The sequence below is a fragment of the Cygnus olor genome, chromosome 13 (genome assembly GCF_009769625.2).
Source record: "Cygnus olor isolate bCygOlo1 chromosome 13, bCygOlo1.pri.v2, whole genome shotgun sequence".
Taxonomy (NCBI): domain Eukaryota; kingdom Metazoa; phylum Chordata; class Aves; order Anseriformes; family Anatidae; genus Cygnus; species Cygnus olor.
The window spans coordinates 8,721,465-8,744,297 of NC_049181.1; the positions used below are offsets into that span (position 1 = coordinate 8,721,465).

Consider the following 22,833-nt stretch of genomic DNA (forward strand, 5'->3'; position numbering starts at 1 on the left):
GCTCAGAAGAATCGCACGCAGAGACCGGCTGCCTCCCGCACCCCTGCCTGGGTGCTCTGCTGTGGACACATGGAGCAGAGCCCATGCTGGCTCCTTGGCCGCTTCTCAGCTGCCATGGCTGGGGACACGCTGGAGCTTCTGCTCTGAACCAGCCGGCATGGTGTCCCTTGGGGCTGTGGGAGGGAAAATAGCTCAGAGGTCTGCTCTGCACTAGGACAAAGTTCTCAGATACTTCCCCTTCCTAGTTGCTTAAAAAAATAAAGAAATTACATTTCCCAACCCCAGACAGGGTGTTACATTTCCTCAAGAGGAAGAAAAGCTGTACAACGGCTGAGTCAGCTCTGGGTTGTGTAAGCTGTACCTCAGTCACCCTGGGAGAGACATTCACTCTAATCCCGCTATTATTGGCATCCATAATCTGCATGTGTCACACACATTGTAGAAAATTAGAAACTCTGGAAGACTTTGCTTAAAGGGGACAAAAACACTACCAAGCCCATGTGCATTAAGAAGATGCTATACAACGTCCCAACATACAGATAAAATAAAGATGGTAGCTATAAATAAGAACATTTAAAGACCAGCATCACAAAGTTGGGCACTGGCAAGTTGAAATCTCCTGTTATTTATGTAGTTACTTGATAGGAAAGTAACAGAGCCCTGAGCTCTGTGGCTGCTGTTTTTTTTACAGTACGCTTCCCATTTTGCTCTACTTCTAGAACACAACAGAGCAAAAATCCACATTGCATCCACTTCCACATATTTTTTTAAAGCTACAATTGACAAACACGCAAAAATACGTGGCATGTTAAGAAGACAAGCTAGTGAGTGACTCAGGAGAGATGTCGAAACACCTTTGGGAGCACCGGGAGCAGGGGAGAGCTGCATGAGACCTGGTTTAAGTCTCAGGGCCACTGCGCGCTGCCGCCAGACCTTGTCCTCCGACCATATTTGGTAGAGCAATGAGGATACAAGGCAAGAACAAAAAGCCTGGCTTGGCAGGCAGTTGGCAATAGAGGCTGTTTTGTGTATGCTGTAATTTGTGGTCACTATCTCAGGGAGATCTGATGCGTTTTGCTCCCTCTGAGCTTTCCCTGCCTCTGCCCTCCAGCCTTCACCTCACCACGCTCTGTACTGCAGCGGCCAGCATGACAGCCCAAGGCTAAAAGGCATCCTGATTAACAAAGGCAAAGCAGACAAGGAAAGAACCTGCGCATACCCCACAAGCTAAAGGAAGATGAAATGCAGGCTTATGGCCCAATGAGAAGGGTCAGAACGAGCTGGCTGCAGTGAATCTTGGTGCATTTGATTTTCCTTTTGTTTTAGTCCTCACAAAAACTATTATCTATAATCAGAGTGCGTTAACTTTAACAAGCAAATAAACATACATCCAGAGGAACAGGCTGGAGAACACTGAGATAAAGTGCATATCTTCAGATGGGCAGGGCCATATTAATCCCTGAGTGCAGGATGACGTAAATACTGAGGCCACCTGAAATGCTGGCAGTTTTCTATGAACCCTGCGGCAAACAGGAGAAGACTCTAAAACTGAAGAACAAACATTATATTTGTTTTCAGAAAGGAAGCCTCCAAGCAGTTATTCATCCAGTTATCCAACTTTTATCCCGAGAGAAATCCTGGAACAAAGTAAACATTTTTGTATTCCTTCTTTGCTTTGTTTACGAGCCCTTAACAACAGTTTGTGCCAAACCATCTTGCTTTTTTCTTTCTTTTTTTTTTTTTGATAACCCAAATATATGGGGCAACATCCTTATAATCAACTCAAAGAAATACAACAGTTAATCACTGAGATAGCCACACAGCCAGCTAAAAAAAAAAAAACAAAAAAAAAACCACACCAACAGAAAAACTCTTAAAGAGCACTTGACCACCCAGCAGGATAGCAAATGCTGCTATTTCACAGGAATCTGCCAGGTTAGCAGCTTTATTCAGCATTTTAAACATTTTAATCATGTGAAAGATGACACTCCATGGATTATATTGAATGAGAAATGGTTAGAAAGATGTCCAGGGACACAGAGTATAAAAGTTTGCAACAGATTCCAAATGGCACAGAAAGACAAGTGACAAAAATGCAATTCAATAAAATTGTTAAAAGCATTCCTCTTAGGCAGGAGAAGTCAATTTTGCAGTAAAAAGTGACTAACAGGGTAAGTAGCATCGCTAAAATGATCAAAACTTGTAGAAAGCCACAAACCGACTGTATAACAATCCATTGCCACAAAAAGAAGGAAAAACTACTCATTCTGGACGTACTTGGGGAAAGGACTGACGGACAAATAAGGGTAATTGTTCTGCTGTTCTGGGGATGATGCAGTTTTTGCTTAGAAGCAATACACACAGCTATAGAGAAGACCAGTAAGAATGACAAAATGTTTAGAAACATAATTTAGGAGATGAGTTTGAAAGATTTGGGCTGTTTCAAAGAAAAGAGAAAGCAGAGACTGAAGTCAAGGCAGTATATCAGAGTGCAAAAAACAGCTGCTAAACAGCCATGGCCCCCGGCAACGGCAGGAAGAAGAACAAGAATCAACTTAGTTTGCAGCAAATTCAATTTAGGTCAGTTACTAGGGGAGTTTTCTAATTAAGGCAAATAAGTAGAACAGAATATTTGGGAGCCTCCTTCATGAGATTTTTATTTTTGTTTATTAAAAAAAACCAAACAACAAAACAACAACAACAACAAAAAACAAGCTTAGCAAACAGACACTATGAGTGCTCAGTTCTGGCACAGAAGAACACAGCAGGTGTTGTCCTGAGACCTCCTCCAGCTGTACCTAAGCTTTAATAAATGGGTTATCAATATCATTTTACATAGCTCCTATAAACAAAAAAATACCCCACACATATTACACACCTAATAAAATGATCCAGTTTTTCCAAGGATGCAGGTTTTTGCTCCAAGCTAAGCTTAAACACAGTCCCTGAAGTCCAGCATGCAGATAGGCAGACTCCTTTCTCTTTGATGGGTGTGTTATCAGCTTTTCTGCCTTGTATTCCACCTAGGAAAACAAGTCAAAGTCTTGTGTACAATGTAATAGCTATATGAAAATCAGCTCTTGAAAAATGTCAGCTAATGGTTCTGCCTTAGTAGTTGCCAATCTAGTCAGGGTTATCTACATTTGAATATTCTCCCGGAAAATGATAGGATGTAAATTAAAAACCAAATAGCCATACCATGAATAACGTTCCCTGTAGCTGACACCTTGACATTTGAAGGGCTGAACAGTTTCATACCTTTTCAAAAAGTACCTAGCTGGCATTTTCAAAGTTTCTACGCTGACATTTTGTGTAAAGGAAGGAAACTAGTGAGGCTAAGAGGCTTTGACGTGTAGGAGCGAGAAAGGTTCCAACAGGCAAAATAGATAAATACGAATTAATTTCAGTGCTTCCACTGTCATTGCCAAAAATCAATGGTATTTGTTTGAACTTGCTTCATTAAAACAGGTCAAAGAGAAGTGGTAATGACATATTAAGTGCGTTAAGGAAGCACTGGCTTTTTATAATTCAGACGTTACAGAATTGCTCTGTATACAGGCAATGAGCTCCGAGACAGCAATAGCTGATAGCATGTGATCTAATTGGTCTTTGATTAGATCAATAGGAAAAGATGTCCATTGCACACATCAGTTAGTTTTTTTTAGGATGAAGCACATATTCAGGTGTTTGTTGTGTTGTTTTTATATCACAGAAGATGTAGGGCCAGCACTACTTTCAATACGAGACATTAGTTTAACTCTGGGTTCAAGTTGCCCCTAACTTTCAATTTAGCTTGTTAAACTCTGTGTTCCAAAAAGTGATACTGTCTGAGTTTAATGAGTTTTTTGTGTCTACTTTCCATCTCATGCTTTTAGCCAAGACCATTTTAGAATGTAATGCAAGTTAAACAAAACGTCAACGTAATAAGCTAAGAGTATGATTACTTGAAATACTTGTTAGCTGGAAAGCATCTTTTTGTAGATGCTTTGTGCAAGAGTCATCACAATAATTCCAGTACTTTGGCAAAAGCAAAACAGGGAGCCGGGAGTATTACTAGAATACACTGGCTGGCTTACAGCTCTGCAGTGACAGCAGTGATCAGCTTTCACTGCTGAGTTATTACCTTAAGAGCACTACTTGGAAATAACTACATCAGAGCTGTAGTTGGGATACTTTAATGATAAATATGCAAGGTTTACAAGCAAAGAGAAATTATTTCATTAGCCTAACAACATAAGTGGAGAAAAGAGAAAAGACCCAGAAGGCATCAACAAGCTTTCAAGCTCTCACACGCTGCAAACCTGAGGCACCGTTTCCGGACCCAAAAGAAAGTTTTTCTCTCCCCTGTCCCTCCCACCCAAACTGATATTGCTTTGCTGTGGTGAGAGTGTGGATTTATTTACATCAAAGTGATCTTAAGTCACTTACTTTTCACCATGATTCAACATAGCTAGTAGCAAACTCGTCCAAATAGAGTGATCTTAATCTGGTTTTGCATTTGGATTTTAATTTTTATCTAGAAGCCACATTTCTACAGCTGGCAGCACAACCACTGGGGGTTGTTCCAATAGAATAGTTTCAGCATAAAGCAAGCGAGCAAAACCAAAGTATTTGGGGATCACCAAGATGAATCTTCAATAACCCTGGCAGACCTCTTGTTCCTACCAGCCTCACTCTGCCAGTTCCTGGAGCTCAGGCACTCAGCAGCTGCCTGAGCACAGTGCGGGGGGGGGAGCAGGAGGGAGGTTTTTGCTGTGCCCTGACCGTACCTGGGCTTCAAGTCACCTACCTCCTCCTCTTTCTTGGGGTGAGGGGAAAATCCCTCTAAAACTGATTTTTTTTTTAAATGAAAAATAAATCAACATTTCCCTTCCAATGGAAATTCTGAACATTTGAAGTGCCAATTCAGAACTAAATTTATTGAAGACTTTCCAGAGAATGGAAATACCCAAACTGTGAATAGTTCTTTCTACCTACTAAACACTGAAACACCTTGGTGTACAACTCAGTGTCCATCTACTGATTACTTTAAAGTTATTCAACTATGTCATACCTTAATTGAAATTAATTAAAAATATCACAGACAAATCAAGTGTTTAATCTTTCTAGACATTCCAAATACAGAAAACTTCAATTATTTTTTATTTAACATGATGTATTAAAATAGGGAAAGGTTATTGAAGGGAAATGTTTAAAATTAGTGGCCATTACTGCCATAAAAATTGTAGAAATAAAAAACCAGATTGTTCAAAATTAAAGAATAAACTGTGAAGTTAAATAGCAAAAGTGTCTGCTCACTGAACTGAAGGGAACAAAATGTACTTTCACTGAATCTATCAAATAATCCATCACTAATGTGTTTATTTGGCACTTGAACACATTTTGGTCTAAGCAACTAAGCAATGGCTATCATCAGGTTAGCAACCTAACATTTTCAATTACTTCAGCAGCTAACAGGCACATTAAATATTTGAACTACTCTGAAGGTTACAGAACACTCAGTCAAATTTCAGTTTGAGAATTTATTACTACAGCATTATGAAAAAAACATGCCAATATAAGAAAATAGTGTTGCAATGAGCATGCACAGGGCAAGACCACCCCCCTAGTGCACAGCCCTATCTCCGTTTCATTACTCCAGCCAAAAAATGGCAGCCCCAACATTCCCCACTGATTGTGCAGGCTGAGTTCACAGAAAGAGAAGAGGACAAAGCAACGCTTTTTTCTCCCTCTGTGTTTTGCATGCCTTAAACACTTTCTTATTAAACCATTGGCATCTTTTCTGTCTCAATTTACTTTCTCAACCAAAGAAGAGTATGCCATGCATCCATATTGAAAAACATTCAAACATATTTATTCATTCCTTAAACAAACTTACAAATCAAGTAACTGCAACAAAGAGCAAACATATGATAGCAAAACTTAGAAAAAACTAACCATAAACAAGACAAGATTAAAATAAACTTGAACAGTTACTTTGTATGCCGAAACACAGGCTCAAGAAATCCATCCTTAGGAAGTGTGTCAATTACTATTATTCAGAAAACAAAGTATTACCCAAACATTTCTATTCTGATTAAACCATCCTTTGCATTTAAGCCTTCCTCTTGGCCTAGTACTTCACCTGTTTTTCCCTCTTTTTGCTTTATGAAGTTTTTTTTTTTTTAAAAAAAAAAAAAAAAGCTTTGGCTTTACTATAAACATCAAAACAAAGTCAAATGAACTTAGGGTAAAGTACCAAGGATCATCTTCCTAGACTGCTGTACTGAAAGCCACAAAACTTTAAGCTGTTATGCTTACTGATATTGAAATCATACATTTCTGTTTGTCTCGTGATCTACAATGAGCAACATTCAAGATGAGGTAGATTTGAGAAATAGTTATCTCTCCATAGTGATGTGAATGTTGCGGTGGAGTGGGAGTGAAGTTGTTAAAGAAATGAATAACCCTTTCCCCCACACTGTTCCTTTACCTCTGGAATATCAAATAGTGCTGCTAGCTGACTTTATATAACCTGAGTTTCATTATATCTCACTGAAATCCCTGAGACTTCTTGTTTTGTCTCATTAACCAATTTTTATAGTGTCTTTTCTTTTAGCCTGCTTGTAAAAGATTTAAGCTCTTATGTGGTCTGCTAGTTCTGCTACATTTCTTCTCCCCTTTCTACCACCAGAAACCAGAGGTAGATAAGAGATGTGGAAGAAACTGCATATTTGAGAGGTTCAGTGGGGACTGAGGAAAGAACTGGATTTATTGAGGGAGGAAATACATAGAAGGGTAAAGAATGTAAATTTGTAGCTAAAAAAAAAAAAAAAAACAAAACAAACTCCATTAGTTCTACTTCCCACTGAACAACATGTTCTAAAAATTAGTATTTCATTTCAGGATTTTGATTGAATTGAGTTTGAGGAGAGGGCTGAATTTTACAACACTCAGTGGCTACAGAATTTGTTTCCAAATGAACCTCTGAGGAGATCTTTTCCCAGTCTACTAAGAATCTGTGTCTTAATGACTAACTAGCACTTAGCTATTGAGGGAGCTAGGAGGAACAAGTTCCTCAACAGTAAACATCTGCATGGATCCCTTTCTCCCCATTACTTTCTGCCTCCAGTACGATCAAGGTACTTCTGTTAACACCCTTGCAGCACAAGTTAGAAACCAATGCTCAGAACTCAGAGCAGAGAAGTGTCACAGTTGTATCAAAAAACTTCTGTTGGACTCTGCTGGGTAAAGAAACCTCAAAACAAAACCATTACATGAAAACAAGTCAATTCATGATTTAAAAAAAAGAAGTCATCAAGCTGCAGCAGCAAATATCCAAGAAATTTTTTTAGAAGTCCAATAAGCACCTTTTTTTTTTTTCAATTGCTAATTCCCTAGAGAAGAAGCTAAAATTAAAGCATCATCACTACAGAAACAATAAAATTTGTCCCCGAGAAAGCAGGCCAAGTTTGTCATATTGTCTTTCCACAAATCCATCGGCGTAGCAGTAAGGATGAATCTTAAAGTCGTTGAATTCATCAGTTGCTGTGGTTTAGCATCTTACTAAGCGATTTGTACACAGCTCCTTGGACATATGCATCCATCCTGGTAATTTTGCTGGACAGACTCAGGATGACTCAGCTTCTAAAAATCAGATACTTTCAGGCCAATATGGCCAAAGCGGAATCAGTCCGGTGACAGTCAATATAGAGGTATCAGCCACTGCGCAACAGAGGTAAAGAATTCTTTTTATAATTTTAAAGTGTGATTAACCCAAGAAGCTCATGAAGGCCTCAAATCTGAAAACAGGCACTTGAAAGAATAAAAAAAATAAAAGCCTTTTCGATGAATAGTCCGAATACCAGCTGTAAGGTGAGGAGGCTTTTCACATGTGTTTTTAAAGAAAAAGCAATCCTCTTATTGGGTTTGATCAGCCCACAGCTGAAACACATCAACTAAAAGCTTATGAATGTCAGTCCATTAATGTCCTCTGGAAAAAAAATTGCCCTGGAGCACTCAAAATAAGCCATTCACAAATGGTCCATTGCTCTGGCATCCTATCTGGCAACAGTTCTGTGTATTAACAGAGACAGCTCACCTACTGCAAGCAAGTCTTGTCTCACCTGCTGCAAAACAGAGCCAAATACTTCAAAGTCACAGTGCCTGCTCCAAAAACATAACAAAGCAAAGCAAAACCCTAAAAACAATGAAACCAAGAAAAGCCAACATTTACAGCCTAATGTGGGGCTCAAACACAAGTGCAAGTGACAAGTAAAAAGGCAGAGCTGGTTGGAGCTAGAACAAGAGATGCTGCAATGCAGTTAGATGAAATTTATGTACATATTCATCTCAAATGATCCAAGATGAATTTTTCTAGCAGAGATGGAGGGACGGCCAACATTAGCAACTCATCTTCTGAGCATCAAAGTAATAAGGCTCAGAAAGGACTCCGTAAGGTAGAAGTTGGTGGTGAATGTCTTGCAGGCCTCTTCACATCTACATTGTCACCTGAGGTAAAGTAGCAAGAATGAAAGTCTTTCCTTATCTATCATTGGGAAAGCAGAGTTTATCGGTTTTCTTTTTCAGAATTAGAGGATTCTGGAGTTTCTGTTAAAATTAAAGAATGAATTTCTTCTTCCTTGATTAACCTGTCATAAGCATTCATAGAATCATTCTTTGCACAGCTCTGAAAGAGAAGAACAACATTTTAAACATAATTTCTTCATAGTAAGTATAGTTTTTTTTCAACCCCCCAAAAGTAAGACCAGTTTCACAACATACAGTATGTATTGTGGTGAAAAAGCAAAGATAGCTGGGCAAGAAATCATTTCTCAGGGGCATAACTTAGTCCCAGCTGACAGAAGAGTTATGCTTTCTGGTGACAAGGAAGAACTGAAGGTTGGCCTCTACCTTAACAGAGTAATCCCAACTACAGCTAATGTGTGAAGGCCAGGCAGGAAGGCAGATGAGTGAAAACGTATGCACTTAGCCCAGTTTTCAGAGACCCTGAACATATAGAGAAGGTCAAGATAACACTCTGAGGCAAGAACTTGTGGCAAAGCACTTGTAAGACAAAGTGCAACAACTACAGCAGTTATGATCCGATGGCCAAGAGCTCCATCTGAGTCCCACAACGATCAACACATGCTGCAACATTTATCCAAAAAAGTAGTAAACTAGGAGGCCAGACCCATGTTTTCCACACAGTTCTAGCTTTCTATTAGGGGAACTCTGTATACCCCTATAGAAGAAAGGACTACTGTATTTGGACTCCACTTCAATTGAAAACATCCACTACACATGCAGTGCCATAAGCCCAGATGGCCACTATCCTCTACAAAGGTTTCACAGGTAGCATCAATTTTGAGATGCCACGGTAAGTCAAAAGGTCCTTTCCATACAAGGATTGTGTTCAGAGAACAACATACATTGCCTCATGCCCAGGTTTGAATTAGGGCTTGTCAGTGCACTTCCCTTAGGATTTTTTAAATCTGCTGAGTTAGTTCTGTTTAGAAACCCAGACACAAAAACTGCAGAAGAATTTCTATAATCAGTATTATGTTTCCTGAAATAAGGATTCACAACAAGACTTCCATCAACCAAAGCTAGAAGCAGCTATATTATACCTATAGTTTTGTTCTTTTGCCAGTGAAAAATTACATGTCTTTATTTACCTCATAGCTAACTGATGGCGATAAAAGTAGAAGTGCTAAAAGTGGAAGTTTCTGGAAGTCAAATATGAGTAGCTTTATTCAGCATCATAAATATGAGGAATGAGCAAAGACCTGAATGTTCATGAAAAGTTTAGTGCAGTTGCAAAAGACCCAAACCAAACTTGAGGGCCTAGCAGGCTGTGAAATAGCAGAATAATGAAATTCTATTAATATATCTAGAAAATATAAGCAATTTAAGGAAAAAATCTCTCTGATTTGGGTAATTGTTTCAGTACAACTCTTTCCATTGTAAATACTTAGTCTGAATATGATATACTTACATATATTAAGTTATTTTTTAGTATGAAAAAGAAAACTGGAAGCTTACAGATTCCAGCTCAACAGACAAGGTGTCCAAACAGCTTTGTACTAACCTGGGGATTGTCATTCTGCTCTCCAAACATGCGCTTAAGTATTTCTCTAGGGTCCGGGATTGGTGGAAGAATTAATATCTTAAGCCTTTAGAAAATTAAAAAGAAAAGCTTTAGAAGAAAGATATATTAATTTAAAAATCACTATTTCAAAGTAATACCTGAGTGCAGTCTAGAAAATGTGTGGAATCAGCTTTGATACCACTGGCTAGCCTTTATCCTCCGTGCAACTGTAGCCCATTTTTTTAATCCCATAAAATATATATATTTGCTTAATTTTGTATTTGGATTTCATTGCTTAAAGGGGGGGATGCAATGTCCACGCTACGAGAATCTAACTGTAAGCAAATATAAGCAATGTTACCAAAGTGGAAACAGAGCATGTATTTGGTCTATAACCCTAATGACTAAGTTATGATTGCGTTGCCATTTTTCTTATTCAATGCATGTTACTCAGAAAACAGCCACTGTTGAAACATGTAACATCATGGGCAGTTATCTAGAAGAGATGCATTACAATGGAAGTCAAAAAATTAATCAGAAATAATGTATTGACAATAAAGAAATATAATTACCTACCTTTTAAGGTAAACTAGTAGGACTATTGTAGATACTGCTACTATTAATGGAATGGTGACTATTAAAACAAAATAGAACGTAGAATCTGGATTCTGACCTGGAAGACAAAAATTGTTGAAGTTTAGGGATGTCTTGGGAGGCTTTCTGGGAATAAAGACAATAAATCAAGTCTCTAACTAATTCAGAGACAACGTTTTTCAAATACACTAACTTTTGTAGGCAAGAACTCATTTTTCAAAATATGATGTTATAATGTAGATACAGTTGATAAGACAATGAAAAACAGAGTTGGGTCTGAAAAATCAACAGCTCTAGAAAGAACTTATTGCACAGTTAAATGGATGGCAACCCCATCAACATATGTAGTAATGCATGTAGTAACAGAAATCCCTTGCTCGTACATAGGAAGATGATCTTGGACTCCCATTTACTTAGCAGACAAAAGTATGAGATTACTAACAGATGAAAAATGAAGTTCAAATTCAAGGAACAACTGTTCTCACCAATACTCTTTTCTTCACTCCATTCACTGCAGAGCTTGCTGCTGTAACACTCAGGCTTTGGTTGTGCTCTTACTTGGAAGGTATACTTGCTATTAAGATCAACACTAGGAATTGACGTACGATTAGATGTAACCTAGGATACAAAGAAAAGGTTATTGACGTTGTTCGATTACTAACATATTCTCAGTCATTTACAAGCCCATTTTCATCATGTAGTTAATGCATTCTTAATGTTTAGATAGAAGATCTATTTGTAAATACCAAACTTCTTAAAAAAAAGAAAAAAAAAAAGGATATAATAGCATTTAACCAGCAAAGACTGCCTAAATAGAGATTCCAAAGCTAAGATTTGAACTGACTCAGTGCTATACCTATTATACATCATTTGGCATAAATGATTAAAGTAAGACTATGTCTGGAGCAGAGCTTTTTGTTTTGTTTTTGAGAAACATCTGTGATTTACACTGCCTTCCCCTCCCTCAGTCAGGGTAACAATGTTGATCTAATTCTGACCATACAAAAGTTTTCTGTGATGCCTCTACAGACGGCTAAGATGGAACTTCACTTATTTTTGATCCAAGAGGCCAGTTTTCTGAATGTTGATATAATTCAGGTTTGCTAAATTTTAGGTAGTACACACAACTAGAAGCTCTGCAGGAGAAGACTGACACTTTTCTTTTAAATTTACCATATTGTTTACCATTCTGATCAGACAGCAGTCAGGCTGATTACGCATATTCAGGCATGAGTACATCCAGACACTAAAGCCAATGTTTTTTATATGTATGTCAAAATTGGCATATCTAAGAGTACACACTTTTTTTTTTTTCCCACCCCTGCCTCCTACCCTCAGTCTTTTCATCCCCTTGACTTTCTGTATCACTTTCTGTGCATCAGCAACTAATTTTGCTTTATGGTATTCGAGTCATGTCATCCAAGGACAAGTCAGTCATCTGACAGAGAGCAGACCAATAGCATGCAAATAAAACAAGAACAGACCAAAGTTCCATACCAAAGAGAAGTAAACAGGTTATACACACGGCAGTATATTCCCAGGTAAGTGCTATTTGGTTTAATAAATACTTCTTTATCAGAGACTCTTTACATGTTATTGCTTTGCCACAATAGATGGTAAAGATTTGGAAGACAAACACGGATTAGGTTGGATAGATATTACTACCAGAAAACTATCATATGGAAAAAAACCTATTCAATCCACACAACACTTTCAGCTAGTACAACAGACAGACACATTCACATGCAGCATATGCAATCATTCATTTTCAAACAGCACATTTACTATGAACATCAATACAAATTATAGAAGATGCACAAGAAAAAAAAAATGTTAACTGTAAGTAATGAAAACTTACTCGAATTGTCTGAGCAATGGTCAGATCACCATTGTGATATCTCAATTCATAATAGAGACAGTTTGCTGGAAAGGTGTCTGATTCACTCCACTGTAGATATATTCCACCATTGACATATGATACTTCAACTATTTTTGGTGTAGCAGGTTTTACTGAAATATAAAATAGAAATAATTGAAAATTATATTTCACTGGTTACAAATGTGGTTAGAAGTCCTGTATTGCATATTATGCATACACAGTTTAGCAACAGAAAGAGGAAAAAAGCTAGCACCAAAAAAATAAAAAAAATAAAGAAGGAATAAAAACAATGGAACAGTAGGAGTAGAAAAGAGCTAAAAACAAATGACATCAACAAAACACCCACCTCCCAAAAAACCCTATAGATTACCTACATAATTTCTAAATCAAAAGGTCAGTAGAAGAGAACATACCATGTTGTCTGATCCACAACTTGCAAGTGGCAAGCTTCTCAAGCACATTGATATACCAGCAAGCTTCATTCCCCACCCCCACTTTTTTTTTTTGCGCTATGTAGCATTAAACTTACCAAGGGTGGTAGGATTTTTACTTGCACACACAGGCCTAATTTCTTCTGAATCATCTCTAATCAAAATACTGATAGCTGGGTAAGTATTGGTAAACCTTGGGAAGGTAAGACTGAATGTGCATTCAAAGCTGCCTTGGCTCATAGAATAGTTTTTGCATTTCTTAGGATTTTTCAAACCATCAAACCTATAGGAATAAAAATATATATATTTTTAAAGAACTTCAAAAAATAGGATGGTAGGGAGTAAGCTTATTTTTAAACCTGTTATGAATTCTAAAGACTGATCTTATATTGTACTATAACATTTATAAAACTAAAGCTAAACAAAGTAAGATGCTTCTCGTTTACATCAAGCTTTAGGAAGAATATTATTTTCATAAAGTGTCCAATATCAGAAAGAGAGACAGGTTACAGTGTTTATATATCCAAGCAAAGATAACGGTTGCTTTCAGCTTTAGTTCACATTTTCCCTGTGGGAAAACAACTTCAAGGAAAAAAAATAAAAATCAAACCAATCTGGATCACTTCCCATCAACAGAATTTCACTTGTGACAGGATGAATTCACCAACATCCTTTAGCAATGCCTTAGGTATTGCTGCTCTTGCTTCAGATGGTCGAATTTCACCTGCTGCATTCATTTGCTTTTCAAAATGTCAGTATTCACTTACAATAACAGAGAAGCTATGTCTACCTTCTTCCTTGTTTCTGTCTTCCCTAAGTTCCACTGTAAATATTCCAGTAGCTTTTCCTCTGTAGAAAATTAGGGAATCAATCTCTCAAACCAGTAACCAAGGCTCCATTTAGGAGCACAATAGGAGTAAAGTTCCCCTATTTCACATCGCTCTATATAGGGGATGCCAAAGCCAAAACTGCCTATTTTTAAGCCCCCTTTTCTATCTGTCCTTCTCATCTCTCTAATCCAGGTCTGATGAAGACGAGAGGCATTCAGAGCAGACAGCACTATGTAGGGACATCAACCTGCTCTAGTAAGTCTCCTTTTCAGCAATTATTCCTATGCACTGTCAGGATTTGTTAGTTCTATGCGAGTGTTATAATCACATTCACTTCGGATGAAGAGATACATTTTAGAAGAAAATGTTAAAGAAAAATAACATAAAATAAAACAAAACTAAGCAGTATTTTTTCAGGTCATTTTTCAGTCATTTCTTAGTAAAAAACAAACAAACAAAAAAACCCCTGACCTCTCCAAAAATCAGTGTCCAAAAAGTCCAAAAATCAAGTGTTTCCTTAGTTTTCAGCCTTAAAATTTTAAAGTATCTTTTTCTTTTTGTTAAGCAAAACGTTGGACTGAAATGGAGAAAAGGTGTTTGACTTTCAATTATTTTTGCCATAAATTCAGTTAAGCAGCAGTAATCAAATCACTCTGATGTCGCTGCAGCTACATCTTTTATATTAAGGGGTAAGACTGAAGCATTTAGTTCTCATCTAAAGCATTATTCCAGTAAGTATCCATCTACCTACAAATTCAGGTCTTCAACTCCTCATTTTTACTGAACAAAAAAGCCTCCTGTGAGTAACAGATTAGACCATTAGAGAACAGTCCTCCAAGCATTTAACTAACACAGGAAGTTTTCTGCTGTTTGCTGTCAAATTGCATTAAATAGAACAGTCTGTGAGACTGACACTGAAGAGGGAAAGACTTATTTAGTCCATTCAGATAAGACACAAAACTGATTTAAAAACTACAAGGGACTTACAAAAATAAAATTTCAATATTTCTACAGAAACTAATACAACCTGGCATTTCACAAGCCCCATCAACATGCAGAAGTATGCATAGATTAGTGCGCACAGATCTTGCTGCCAAGTTTTTGCTCACACCACAACTCTGTTCCTTTGGAACAAGAGTCTATTTATGGCAGTCAGCTTGCAAGCATGGATGATGATAAAAAGATGTTCATTACTTTCATTGCAAATCAGTTATTTATGACATAGAATATACAAACAAAACTACTAGATGTTAATGCTTCCATGCCATTTTCCAATGATTTAAGAGATGATATATGCATTAGTGAGTGATTCTGACTTAAATGGCCCATGCTTATTGGGCTTTAAAGAAAGGAATGAATATACTGTTCTAGTGCAGTTCTTCTTTTTCCTTGTTTGAATCCACAATTAGAAAAAAATAGAAAAGAAATAGCAGTTATTTTTAAAATAACTACAGAAGCAGCAAATCCTTCACATAATAAACATATCAGCTTCCCAAACAGACTCAGTAGTGGCAACTTCTTCAGTTGCTAAATTTTCTGTTGGACAGTACCCAACACTAACTTGTATGCAGTGCTTTTGGAATCTTTCAAAGCAACAGGAAATAAAGTAGTAAAACAAAAGTAATGTAAAACTACAGATTAACACTAACAGGGTTGGCAACAAAAACTAAATACTAACCAGTAGAATAAAGTATAATTGGTATCACTACTTGCATTCTCTCCAGGATGCCACTTACAAACCATGTACTCCAAATTGTGCCAAACACAGTTCAAACCAACAGCAGCAGTCCCTGGAATACCTACAAAAGAAAATTGAAAGATGTCAACATTTATTTTGCCAGCAAATTCTTATCTCAGTTTCCAAAAGTAAAACATCCCTTTTTATGTAACTAAAGATGCTCGAAAGGCAAAGATGGGTTACCTCTCAAGCCTGCAGTCTCAGCGCTATAAATCCAGTTGTTTATTGAAATCTCACCAGGACAGCTTCTAAATGTCAGCTTAATGTAACACTGAATCTCAAAGTTTCCACAATGTCTGAATTACTACTCAGTTATCTGACACTAAGCCCAAGGGGTGAGTCAGAAACAATATTTTGTTTCTATTAAACTACTGATACTTTAAAAAGAATTAAAGTAATTACCACTTATAGGGACAGTGCTAAGCTTTGTTATAGTTATTACGGACATCTCCATAAAAATAGTATTTAATTATAGTTATCTTCTCCAGACAAAGTATTAGCTTCTCAGTATTCTAAATACAGAAATACCTGTAGCTCTTAAATAAGGACAAAAGCAACACTGTGGTTAAGTTGAATTTTTAATTGACACCCATATACCTCTAGACATTTGACTTCTTCAACATATTGAAAACACAAGTTATAGAACATAAAATCAAAACACAATTTTGCTTAGTGCCTGCTTCATAACTTTTGCTATGTAGCCTTCATTCCTGGACAACAAGAAACAGAAAATATTTTTCTCTACTCATTTTACTATTCACTCAGCTACCTTTCGAAAAAGAGAGAACCTTACTGTAATTAAGTGCCTTTTTTATTCACAGACTTGTAAAATTTGCTAGATTCATCCCTCCAACGTTTACAAATGTAGTTTAAGTAGTCTTGCTTGTATAGAGAAATCATAGAAAATATATTTAGATTTTAGTGATAAGTCAGCAGGCTTAATCAACATAAGTTCTCTCATCTCACAACCACGGGATGGCAGAAAGAAGATTAGTGATGGGAATCAGGATGTCTTGGAAGTGCACTGAGATTTTAAAAGCTTGCCAGTAACATTTTAAGTGTCAGAAGAATACTTTGGTTTAAACGTACCAAAGTCATTTTACAAAGCTTTGTCAACTGACCTTTCCATTGCCTCTGGTATCTCTCAGACATTTTGCTCTGATATAGTTCTAAGATATTTTGTTAAAATAGCACAGATAAAACTACATCTCCTCAGTCCAAGAGAGGCATGTCTGTCTCAAGTCTTGCCTTTTTGCACGTTACCTTTTGGTAGAACAGAAGTCTCCACCCATCGGCTTGGTTCACTGGCATTATCATGCTTACATTCACTTCTCACTTTGAAACGCATTTCCTCATTCAGGAACGTATCCGTCACGCGAAAGAGACTCTTACTCCACTGCTAGGTTTAGATGGGGAAAAAGAAAACCATAGCATTTGGTATATTGTATCAAATACATGGAAATTACTGTTAAAATAAAAATACATTAGAGTCCATCAAAAAAGCTGCAATTCAAAGGCAAACGAAATGAACGTCTGATAACATGGAAGTCTCAGTGTCACTTAACTTTTCTTTTTCCTTATCAGGCATGCTCAGAAGTCACCAAAGGAAAACCTCTCTTTGTGGCTATTGGTCGTATTTATTACTAACTGGAGTGAGAGACCAAGGAACTAGTATAAGGTGGAGGAAAATGGTCCTAGAGTAAGTCTGCATGGGTAATGCAAAATACACCTGGTTATACTACAGTTATACAGAAAGAAGCTTACAGATTTAACCTTCACACTGCACATTCACATGTGCACACATACAGAAAGAACATCTGAAATAATAAAAAGAGTCTACAAGGATATAGAAGCAAAGAAAAAAAAATCCTCAAATGGTTATTAAGTACAGTGACATCACAGCAGGACCAAGAAGTCCACGAGCTTCTATTTTTGCAAAAAAGTATGTGTTTGTGCAAACAAAAGGCTAAACCTTTTCTCATGCACTTTCTTGATCATTTTTGGCTAGGGTGATGCCTTTTACTTGACTGGAAACAAGATAGAAAAAAAATGTTATGATTAAAGAATGGTATAACCACTCTTATGCATTGTGTGTATAGAAATAATAATATTGGCACTAATGAAAGTGCAAGGAAATCTAACAGCTATTAACAAACTACATTCTACCAACTGTAATGCAAGACAACAACAAGACAAAACACACTCTCGTTTATCCTGTTACATGAAACTGTCTAACAGCTCTTTCACTGCTGCTGACCTTAACATTTGGTAAACCTTTCTACAAATTAATTCCACTTATAAACCAAGCAGACTTTCAACTTGTTAATGAACCTATTAAAGAGGTAAACAGGTTTCTGCTGAGTTGGCAAGTTCAACTGGCTCATATAAAGGTCTGATGAAGATCATTAGAGGAGGGGATGTCAAAAATGAAATATCACCCTTTTAGCAGCGTCCAGCCATTAAATCTGCTCAACTGTTTGTGAAACTGCAGTCTTACTTCAAGTCCAGCATATCCCGTAGCTATCAGAAAGAATACAGCAGTCACAGTGAAGAGGCCATTATATCGGGCCATAAAACTACAAGAAGTGCTCAACAACAAAGGACTATTTCAGGAGGCATCCTTAGAGGCACAGTTTCTTTTTCAGGAAAAAAAATTTGTTCCATGTCGTATTCCTAACACAACACCCAGGAATAAATGTAAGCACAGGTGCTGGGATAGAGCAAACGTGGGAATACGTTAATACTTGGCATTACTTCCAAAAGCCTCTAAACAGTCAAATCACAATTGGACCAAGATTAACGTGCAAACCTCTTTCTTGAATTGAGCTCATAGTGAAGCAGGTTGGCCTTTGCAAATTCACATTTACATCTTATACATGTAGGCTGCTCTGTGTGTGTATATTGTGTATTTTCCTGAAAGGCTGTAAAAAACAAAAGATGGAAACAATTCTTTTCACATTATTATTATTGTACTTCTGCGTTATCAGTCGTAGCTCGATTATCAGAGAGCGGCAGAGAGATTTTTCTAGTCTCCATATTCCACATGCTGGTATGACTCATTTTTGAGGTTTTGATCCCATGACGAGAATTAAGGGTTATATTAAAACTATATTTATATATATATATATATATATAAATATATATAATATGTATATAAACATATACGCACACAGTTTTATCACAATATTATATTCACTGGAGCACAGCACAGCTTCAAGACATGAGGAACTTACTCTTTGGTCCTGAGGGACCTCATCAATCACTATGTCACTGGAATATTCCAGGTCACAGCTACCGCTGATGTTCTCTGGGGGATTCCACGTCCAGTTCAATGTACAGATTTGGATAAATGAATAATTTAAGTTGGATGGAGGTGGAAGAACTTTTGCTCCTAAAAGAAAGGAGAAATTGTCAGTATAACAATCCTGTTGGTCCACATTTCATCACTGATAGATTTTTTTTTTTTTTAACTCTCCAAATGGAAAGAACACAAATGAATTCTCAACTCTGTCTGTTCCTACTTGCTATCAGATAAGTTACTGTCCAAAGTGTTTGTACTCTTCCAACTAATAGAGTCCATTAATTATTTAAATAATTATAAGAAACACACCCAAAAAACATGTTTTAACATTTTATAGGAAATTGCAGCATGCAACAATATAGTGCTTGTGGTAATGAAATTTATGTTGGCAGAGGGAAGATGAATCTAAATGCCCTTGTTTTTCAGTTCTTTCTTGCTGTGAGTTTGCATCATTCATGCCAATTTTTAGTAAATACATTTTTTTAGTAAATACATTTAAATTATGAGAAGCAGTTAATGCTTTATTCTACTAGTAATTAGCCTTCGATACAGTTTTAGAAAGCACTTTACAAAAGACAAACAACAAAACTCACAAGTAGCAGTTGTAAGTTACAACCGCGATTTAGCCCAATATAAGCAAAAACGAGAATATTAGAAAAACAACCAAAAAACCACAACACTTTTTCAATTACTCACCTATTAAACTTTTAATGCTATGCTCATGCACAGTGAGCAAAATCAGCGTGAGAAAAAACAGTAATTTACTGCTGGCACACTTCACTGGTAATTTTTTTCACCTCCCCAAAAACAAGACAGAAGCCGAGGAAGAGCCGTGACTCAGAAATACTTGCTGGGATAAATCCATTTGTGCCTTGAACCTTCCTCACATTTGTGCACTGAGTCACAGTCTACTCAATATCCAGTCACACAGCTTGAAGGTCAGATTAGAAAAGGAAGAATAGAAATGAGACAGAAAGTAGAAAATTGCCATGAAAGATTAAAGTATGAGTCTAAGTCAAATTCTAGAGAAAGTTCGCAATTGGTAATTCCCTAAGAAATTGAAAGTGATTAAGCTTCCCCCCTCCCTCCTCTCTGTGTACTATTAAAAGATATTAATTAAGAGGTCAAATGAGACTGCTTCTCGACCGCATTTACAAGTATCACCACTGAAGCACCACCACCCACTTGTCTGTGGAAAGAGAGTATCCCTGTAATGCAGCAATTTCATAAACACTCCCAATTGATATCAACAGCACTGCAGGTCTTGCTCATCCCAGGAAACCTGTCTCAAAACCCCTCCAACTTTTGGGAAAGTGTGTATGGAAACAGCAAATAGTTACACCGAGATGCAATCTCCCATCCAGTTCACTGTGCAACCACATTGGCTTCTGCTAGCACAAGGAAGAAGATGGATGAAAAGGCGAAAAAGGTTCTTTCAGCAAGATTTTTTCCTAAGTGTCTGTGACACAATTATCTTGCATTCCCTGGAGCCAGAGCTGCTAAAACTTGAAGAAAATCCATGAAACACTTGGAGGTTTCATAGACATAGCTAAAGAACAGGCAATAGCAGAGATCAGACGCTATCACCATTTGTGTGTCCGTGTATGCGTGTGACTATGTTCACAAACAAACGAGAATAGTTATTAGGATTTGCTCATTTAGTCTTACTATTCCTAGCTTTTCTGAATGCTTGAAACTTACAGGATTTTTTGTTTTTAAATGCTGACCACAGAAGCAAAGAAGAGAACATGTAGCTCTTCAGAGCCAGTGAACTTACAAAAATAGCCTCCTCTTTGAAAACTAAACCTAGCCAGCTAGCCAGAACATCTTTACCTAATATCTGTTCCACTAGCAAACTCTCTAGTGAACAGCATCAGGGCCTGACTTTGCAAGTACTGAGTGTTTCTTGCCCAAGTCCTTTAAAACATGTAAACAAACAAACAAACAAACAAAAAAAAAACAAACAAAACAGCACATATTTATTCATAATAACTACATAGCTCCAAACATTCTCTTCTCATGATCAACTTTTTTGTTACTACCTACAAAAGCCACGAATCATTAAAAAATATATAGTTTTCTCTCTGACTGACATTCTGAAGTTCTGCACATTTCCTTTTAACGTGTCTGATGAGAAGTAATGATTTCTAACTGCCCAAAGTAAGAACTGTGAATATTCAAGATTTATAAATAAATGAATAAATCACATTAGCATAAAAAGTATAAATCTGAAAAGTTTTAGGTTAAAGGACAAGTTTAAGAATTCTGTAGATTAATGTTATATTCAGATGAAAGTTTTCTTTTATTCATAGGCTTGGCCAATCCCATTTTTTTAAAATATGAAGATATACATACAGTCTAATACTTTTGCTATTAAAATCTCATTGGTACAGCACTTCAGGAAAATATCTCAAAGACAAATTACAAAACATATGAAGGACATTAGTATTTCACTCTTAAAAAAAACAACAACACGGTAATGGTTTCTGAAAAAGCATGGCAGTAACTGTAGCAGAGATTAGCAGAAACAATCCCGCATTTAAAAAAAAAAAGAAATGAAACGTCTTATTTTAAAGAGCAATAAGATGGAAACATCAATGAATGGTTTGTACGAAGTACTGTAAAATATCATAAAATACTTTCTACTTGCATTTTGTCCTCCTATGTTTTCTTAAGATTGATTTCACCCTATAAAATTGAATGACAGCCAGTTAAAAAAAATAGCAATTCTTTAACGTTTGTTACTGTGGTGGTGCATTAACAGCGGCTAAGATAGAGCAAGGCTTCATCCCCCATTTCCTATTAAACCCTCTCACGCATTCACTCTTCTTTTCCTACTACTAAATCGTCGTGCTTCCAAAAGCGAGGAAACCAAAACTAATGGCAAACTCAAGGTACAAGGCGTACAGTAAGGGAAACTGTTTGTGCACAGAGCTCCAGTAAACAACAAACCCAGCTCCTTCAGTGCTGTCAGCGACAGCCTTCCTGATTTCCAGGAATCTGCCTCAAGACACACGCACGGAGAAGGCGGTGGGCTTCTGCTTGGATATTTAAGACAGAGACAGCCCCGGGAACCGAAGACAGAGTTTAAAAGGTATTCGCCGCCCCTGTCAAACGCTGCCTTACAGAGCAAGAAGAGCGGAGTTGTACGCATCCCCTTTGCCCTGTCTCGTAAGACGCCGAGGACGCTCCGAGTACTGATCTCGCCAAAGCTTAGGCGATCTCCACCACGAAACGAAAGCACTGGGCTTCGGTACGTGGACACGAACGTCTCCGGGCCGACCCGGCCGCCCGCGCCAGCCCCGCAGCCGCTCGGCAGGGGCAGATCCCCGCACGGCGCTGCCGGCACCGCCGCTTCGCCGCCGGGCGCTTCGCCCCGCGGGGCCCCCGAGCCGGTTACGGGCTGGGGCCGGCAGCGAGGCCACCTCGGCCCCGGCCCCGCGGGCGAAGCGCCCGGCTGCGAAGCGGCGGTGCCGGCAGCAGAGCCGGCAGCGGAGCGGAGCGAGCCCGGCGGGCTGCTCGCAGCCGGCCGGGGGTCCCACCGCCACCCACCCACCCGCCCCAGCCCGGCCCGCTCCTCACCTGCCGCCGCCACCGCTGCCACCGCCCAGCAGACGGCGAGGAGCAGCCGGCCCCGCAGCAAAGCTCCGAAGGGACCGGCGGGATCCATGGCTCCGCCGTCCCGGCCGTCCGAGCGCTCCCCTGACTCCCACTTCCCGTAGCGGGGGCCGGGCCAGACGGGAAGAGCCGCGGCGCGGCCCGCCCAGGTAACCCGAGCCGAGCGGGGAGCGGCCTCGGCAGGGCGGTGGCGGCCGCCCCGCCCCTGCTACCTGGGCCGCCCCCGGCCCGGCTCTGCTGCCCCGCACCTGAGGGTGCGGGCTGTGTCTGCCCCGCCGGGGGGGGGCATCCCCTGCGGGGCCGGGCCCTAGCCCTTCCACTGCCCCCCACCTCCCTCCGTTGCCGCCTCTTGAGTCCCCCCCGCGCACCGCCT

General features: G+C 38.6%; 1 protein-coding gene across 1 annotated transcript; it reads right to left on the minus strand.

Annotated features, from left to right (window-relative positions):
• Positions 1 to 5,836: 5,836 nt before the first annotated feature.
• Positions 5,837 to 22,667, minus strand: IL13RA1 (interleukin 13 receptor subunit alpha 1). Its single transcript, XM_040571887.1, has 10 exons — positions 22,425 to 22,667; positions 18,775 to 18,932; positions 16,805 to 16,940; positions 15,482 to 15,602; positions 13,072 to 13,256; positions 12,522 to 12,673; positions 11,149 to 11,281; positions 10,646 to 10,742; positions 10,070 to 10,154; positions 5,837 to 8,668 (listed from the first exon to the last, which is right to left on the minus strand). The coding sequence occupies exons 1-10, from the start codon at positions 22,510 to 22,512 to the stop codon at positions 8,549 to 8,551; spliced, it is 1,275 nt and encodes a 424-aa protein (XP_040427821.1). The 5' UTR covers positions 22,513 to 22,667; the 3' UTR covers positions 5,837 to 8,548.
• Positions 22,668 to 22,833: the final 166 nt, after the last annotated feature.